At 41.5% G+C, this 7,049-nt stretch overlaps 1 protein-coding gene across 1 annotated transcript; it reads left to right on the top strand.

Annotated features, from left to right (window-relative positions):
- Positions 1-1,223: 1,223 nt before the first annotated feature.
- Positions 1,224-1,532, top strand: LOC145392181 (zinc finger BED domain-containing protein 5-like). Its single transcript, XM_080266633.1, has one exon. The coding sequence runs from the start codon at positions 1,224-1,226 to the stop codon at positions 1,530-1,532; it is 309 nt and encodes a 102-aa protein (XP_080122759.1).
- The last annotated feature ends 5,517 nt before the right edge of the window (positions 1,533-7,049 follow it).

Raw genomic sequence — 7,049 nt, 5'->3', positions numbered from 1 at the left:
GAATTCACTGTTGATTCGTAGACGAGGTTCGTATACGTTCGCTGCCACCAAATGTCATAAAAAACTTTGTAATTACTAGTAGTGGAGTTATATATATATTAGATTTGTGGACGAGCGGTTGTTATACTTGAGTAGCTTCGTGAGTAGATAATCTTCTTTCCCATTTGTCATGTAGTGACAGGTGAGGTAAAGAATAGTATGGGACTATTTTTATTTGTCTTGGAAATATTAACAAGTCTCTCACACAGAGCGAAGTATAAAGTAGAGTCCCGCTAGCTATATCTCTGTCTCGCTCTCTCTATCTCTCTCTCAAGTTGCTATGCCCTTCTCCCTGCGACCTGTCTGTTCTATCGCTAGCTTCCTTCTGCCCTCTCTTTCCTAAATTCTGGTGAAACAGGAGACGTATCACGTGTGTTCCTTGTGAGTGGAAAGTTCTAGAAGCCTGTGTGTGAGTATGTGTGTATGTGTGTGTATGGTCACTAGGCGCTGTCGTGTGCCTATAAAGCATTCCTTGAGTTAAGAGTGTGTAAGCATGTTTAGCATTGCTCGATTCTCGCACACACAATACCTTCTCATCATCTGACTCCCTGCTTCTATCTGTCTCTCTATCTATCTATTTATCTATCTATCTATTATGATTTGTAATTATAATATGGAGTCCTAACACCTCAAATACGACTCCATATCACTAAGCATGGGAGACTTCGACGTACCACCGTGTGTTGTATGCCTGAAAACCCTGAGCAATGATGCCATGAGCCCAACAAGATTGAAACGTTACCTCACAGACAACCACCCAGAATTAGCAGAGAAGCCAGAAGCCTATTTTGCAACTAAGAGAGACAGCCTTTAGAGACAAAGACTAGACATAACTGGAACTTTTCGACAGCAGTCAGCAAAGGTTGTGGAGACATTATGTGAATTATCTCTCACGATGGCTAAAGCAAAAAGGCTGCCTGATATAGACGAAACCCTTGTGAAACCTTGCATTCTACGTGCTGCAAAGCTGCTACTTCCACAGGAAGTCTATCACAAATTGGCAAAGATTTCACTGTCTGATTCCACTGTAAAGCATTGGACTGATGAAATGGAGTAGGACATAAAAACTCAAGTGATGGAGAAAGGTAAGTCTTCTCCAATTTTTGCAATCCAATGTGACGACACCACAGAGGTATCTCAGTGCTCTCAGTTGCTAGTTTACACGATTCATATAGAAAGAGTCCATGGAAGAGGATATGCTGTTTTGTTGCCCTTTGGAGACCAGCGCAACAGCTGCTGACGTCTTCAAATCTGTGTCTAACTTTTTCCAAGAACATGACATATCCTGCGAAAAACTGACTGGCGTGTGCACAGATGAAGCTCCAGCCATGCTGAGATCACGCTCAGGCTGCGTTACTAGGGTGAAAGAGATGGCTCCATCGGCAATTCCTACTCACTTCTTCATACATCGCCAGGCTTTGGCAGCAAAGACCCTGCCCTTGCAACTCCAGAACTCTTTCAACATCATGATCAATATCGTGAATCACAAATAGCCAGTGTTATAAACACACGAGTGTTTGCCAAGTTGTGTCAAGATTTAGGAACAGAGCATGAGACACTGCTTTTTCACCCTAATGTGTGCTGGCTTTCAAATGGTAACATGTTGGGTGCTTGTACGAGCTTTGTAAAGAGGCAACAATGTTTCTGGAAAATGAGAAAAATGACTACCTTGCCACAGTTAGTTCATAGGAGATTAACATGTCCTTGGCTTACCTTGCAGGTACTTTTGAAGCCTTAAATGTCTTGAACCTGCAGTTACAAGAAAGAGATACAACTAAGATTGCCCACTATGATGCAATTCGAACATTCATTTTCAAGTTGCAGCTGTGGAAGCGTTGCACCCAGAAGAGGAACACAACATCCTTCCCTCGTCTGGGTGAAATCGTGAATGAGAAGAACTTCAGTGACAGCCCTAAAACAGAGATCGAGGATCACCCTCAACGACTGGAAAACGAATATCATCATTATTTTCCTAACATCAGCGACAGGAGTTTTGAATTCAATCTTCCCAGGAACCCCTTTTCCTTGGAAATAGATGATGTCCCGGAAGCCTTAGAAGAAGAGTTCCTCGAACTGAAGCTTAATTCTGTGGCAATGGATGATTTTGCCTGTCTTGGTCTGGAAAAGGTTTGGATAAAATGTCTTCCGGTGTGCCAGACAATAAGTCAGCGAATCCTACAAGTCATTGTCCCTTTTTCATCTACATACCTGTGTGAAGTAGGGTTTTCAACGTTATATAGAATCAGAACAAAGCAAAGAAACAAGCTTGATATGACGAGAGATCTCCAACGTGCGCTGAACCAAACACCATTAAATATTCCCCGACTAGCAAATCAAAAGTGCCAATACCACCCATCCCACTGACGAATACTAATGTCACCAAGGTCATTGGCTATAATCCACCGTTTCACTGATATTGTTATGTACTGGCTGAAGTAGTAATGGTGACCAAAATCAGTACGGTAATAAATTCGGTTTTATTGCAATAAGTGTCTTCTGTCAATGCTGCATAAGGATGGATAAATAATCACTCGGGAGGATGTGTAATCATTTTTGATGTAGTAATGATCCATGAATTGTACTGAGAGTAAAAACTTACTTGGTTTTGTAATAATTCTTATTTTTCTTTATTTATTCTATCAAAATTATCTGAATGATGCTGAAACTGGTTGGATATGGACAACAAAATGGAACTAAAACAGCTGCATTCAGATAATAAAATAAATAAGTACTAATTACTTAATACTGCCATATGTAAAAGTCTATCTATCTATCTATTGCCAGATGCCTCAATCCGGTTCGGGGTAGCCATAAACAAATCGCCTCCACGTCGCCCTGTCCCCCGCCATTTCACTGCCCTGCTCCCAACTTACACCCCCCTCTCTCATATACCTCTCCACCCCATCCCTCCATCTCATCCTCGGCCTCCCTCTCCCTCTCCAACCCTCCACCTCATTCACATACACTCTCTTAGTCAGTCTTTCACCCTCCATCCTCTCCTCGTGGCCAAACCACCTCAGTGTATTCCTCCTAACGCTTCCTATCACATCCACATCCACACCACAATGCTCCTTTATATCCTCATTTGTCAGCCTATCTCTCCATGTGACTCCACAGGCTTCTCAATAACTCATTTCCACTGCTCTCACTCTTGACTTGTGTCCTTCCAACAACGTCCAAGCTTCACATCCATACGTTAGACTTGGTATCACAATACTGTTCTGTAATAACTTTTTCACTTCCATGCTAACTTCCCTGTTTCTTATCACTGCTTTCAAGGAACCAGCAACCTTTCTTCCCTGCTGCACCCTTTCAAGCACTTCACTCTCCAAACGTCCATCCTTACTCATCACACTACCCAAGTACTTAAACATAATCACATTTTCCAATTCCTCACCATCCTAACTCGCTGTATATTCACTGACTTCACCTCTCTCAAAGACCATCACTTTACTCCTCACTACATTCACCTTTAGATTCCGTTTCTTACACACTCTCCCAAACTCATCCACCAAGCCTTGCAGCTCCCCTTCGTCTTCACTCAACAACACAGTATCATCTGCAAACAACAGTACAGGAAGTTTCCAAACACTACCCTCTCGCACCAGGGGCACTCCAACATCCACTATCCTACCTTGTACCTCCTTTATTACCCCATCCATGTACAGATTGAACAACCATGGAGATATGACACATCCCTGTTTCAACCCAACCTTCAAAGAGAAAAATTCACTCAATTCACCATCCACATGCACTGCAGCCTTAGCACCATCATACATAATCTTCACAGCATTCAACAACTTCCCATCTACTCCATATATTCTTAATACTTTCCACAATCCTTGTCTATCGACCCTGTCATATGTTTTCTCCAAATCCATGAAAGCTGCATACAACTTCTTTCCCTTCTCTAGAAACTTTTCCACTAAAGATCTAAGAATGAATATCTGATCTACACAACCTCTTCCCTTCCTAAAGCCTCCCTGTTCTTCTCCAACTAATTCCTCTGTTCTTTCTCTAACTCTGTCAATAAGTATCCTACCATACACTTTTCCTATTATGCTAAGAAGACAAATGCCCCTATGATTACCACACACTCTTTTTTCTCCTTTTCCTTTGTACAAGGGAATAATTATACCTGACTTCCAATCATCCGGGACTCTACCTTCCTCTTAGGCCAGTCTGCACATCTTCCACATCCATTCTACTACTATCTCTCCCCCATGCTTCAGCATTTCACCACACACTCCATCAATTCCTGGGGCTTTCCCCAATTTAATTTTCTTCATTGCTTCCACAACTTCTATCCTACTGATTTCTTCCTGTCTTCTCACCTCTCTTCTTCTCCCAACCATTCCCCAGCCACTTATACTCGCATTACTTCCATCCTCTATGTTCAATAATTCCTTAACCCCTTAACCATGGGGCATCACTTTCGTGACGCTTCGGAGCAAGGGATCATACTGCGGGGCGTCACTTTTGTAATTCTGTGCTATTTTGAATTCGCCCGGGCTTCCAAGTGGGGGCTTGTATCATCTATCAGTACTGCCAATGTCCAACACTAGTCAGCACTCCTAATCTCATCTGTACTCCCATCCATTGTTGACAATTTAGCCATTTCTCCCCGTTCTTGACTCCCCTCCCTACCCCCCCTCCATTACCCTATCCTCTCGCCTACCCGGCCATGCTACGCTAAGTAAATCTTCCCTGGAATTTTTCACTGATTTCATCCATTGAAATAAGCCCTATGCCCTATTCTTATACCAAATAATATATACAAGAAAGAAATAAGGTAAGTGAGAGTGCCATACAAAGAAATAAGGTAAGTGAGAGTGCCATACACCTGGAATTGGCTAATTATCACCTGACAACACCTCACGTGCACTCGTTCGCTAATTTTTGCTGTTTATTTCCCCTTGAAATATGCCGTATAATCTATTTTCGTAATAAATATACATATAAGGAGGGAAGGGAGAAGCCTAAGTGATATTTACATTCACCTGGAACTACCTAATTTATAATGTATTGTCTAGATTTCCTGCCAATCATTTCACTGCTATACATAGCTGTTTCAAGAGGCTAACATTGGTAGTAATGAATTTCCCTAGGTAGGCCACCACCCCGGCCCACCCTTATCAGTTCACTCTCATCTTCTAACGTGGAGGTACGTCAGTTCGCTCTTGCTAGCTTCAGGGACTTTTCACCCCCATACAAAGGGCCCTGTGACCTTTACCCCCTACTAAACCTCGTTTGGAAATTGGTAAAGGGCTGACAATTGATAAAAGAGTGACTACGATCTTTCTATTGAGTAAAACCGTGCAAGTGGAATTGTAAATAATGTGTAAATAATGTGTAAACAGCAAGTGAAAGTAATGAATGTAAATATACGTGAACAGTGGAAAATAGTTTTATAAGTTACTTCAAGTGACAGTGCATAACACAGTGTAAGTAAAATAGAAATGTAAATAACGTAAATAAAATAGAGAACGTAAATAGAAATGTAAATGAGTAGTATTATAAGAATACGAGTATATACCCTAGGAGTAATGAAAGTGAAAGTTTCACTCTAGCATGTCTGAATACTATGAGTTATGAGAGTGAAGATGAAAGTGACATTCACTCTCAATGCTAGTATACAGGACGAGAAAGTGAATGCTACGTATTTTACTGAAAGAAATTGAATCCCTACAGTGACAATAAACTAATACTACTGAAGGAAACTTATGGATAAAGACTGTATATATATGTAAGTGTTCTATAGTAATAGAAATATAAAGTGTGAGGGGTTTTATGAATAATAAATGACTGAGTACCAAGAGCGAACTAGCGCAAGTGCGACGGTCAGAGGCGCTCATAATTTTCACTGCTTTCACGGTGGTCTTTTTTTAGGAGTATGGATCCCAAACTACTTGAAAATCATAGAGTAGTGTTTATAGTGTTAATATCTGGCTGTGGTAATCATATTACGGGTTGTCAGGAAGTGTAAAGTGGAGACTTCGTTACCCAACCTCAGAGGTCTCCACAAGTCCTACGGTAACCGAAGAAGGCTCAACAAACATTCCAGGAGAAAGCTGAAGGTATGTGCCATAAGCATATGTAATTTAATATTCTAGGACTAATAACTGATATTTGGCAAATATTTTTTGAGAGTCTGTCGGAGCCCGAATAACCCCGCGGCACACGCAAAACATTGGTAAACATGCCCACGGTGTAGGGGTTAGAGTGTTCTCTCCATCTGCTCACTTTTTCTCCCTTCTCCACTAGTAATCTACCATTTTTATCTTTCACTTCCCTGCTAACTTCACTTCCACCCTGTCTTACTCTCTTCACTTTTTTCCAGAACATTTTCTTACAGTCCCTCCACTTTACACTCAAATTCCTTCCAAATTCCTCATCCACTCTCTTCTTACCCTCTCTTATTAATCTTTTCAACTCTCTCTTTTTTTCTACATATAACTCTCTCTTCCGCCTCTCAACGTCTTCCACTCCCCTATTTCTCATCCATTCATTGTATGCTTTCTTCTTTTGTGCCACAGCCTGTCTCACCTCTTCATTCCACCACGCTGTTCTTTGCACCCCCCTCCGTCTTCTCTTCATCCCACACACCACATCACATGCTGCATATATTTCTTCTGTGAATATCCTGCACACACCTTCCACGTCCCCCATCTGCTCCAATTCATATTTGCCCAATCGTTCCTCCACTTCTCTCTTATATTCTGCCTTTTTCTCATCCTCTTGTAACCTTTCCATTATCCTTGCAAATACTCATTCTTCCCGTCCTTCCCTTCTATTTCTTCATCTTATTTGGATCTTGATTCTGGCCACCACCAAGTAGTGGTCAGAAAGTCCACTCCCCCAACCTCTATAAGCTCTTGCATCCATTACACATCTTCGCATCCTTTCATCCACACACATATAATTAATCATTGCCTTCCTTTCATTCAGTTCACCACCCACCCTTCTCATCACTCACCATGTATACCTGTGGATCATTTTATGCCTGAAGA

The sequence above is a fragment of the Coenobita brevimanus genome, chromosome 2, assembly GCF_032717465.1.
Source record: "Coenobita brevimanus isolate Jiangsu-jjx chromosome 2, ASM3271746v2, whole genome shotgun sequence".
Lineage (NCBI taxonomy): Eukaryota > Metazoa > Arthropoda > Malacostraca > Decapoda > Coenobitidae > Coenobita > Coenobita brevimanus.
This window is presented reverse-complemented; position numbering and strand designations above follow the sequence as displayed.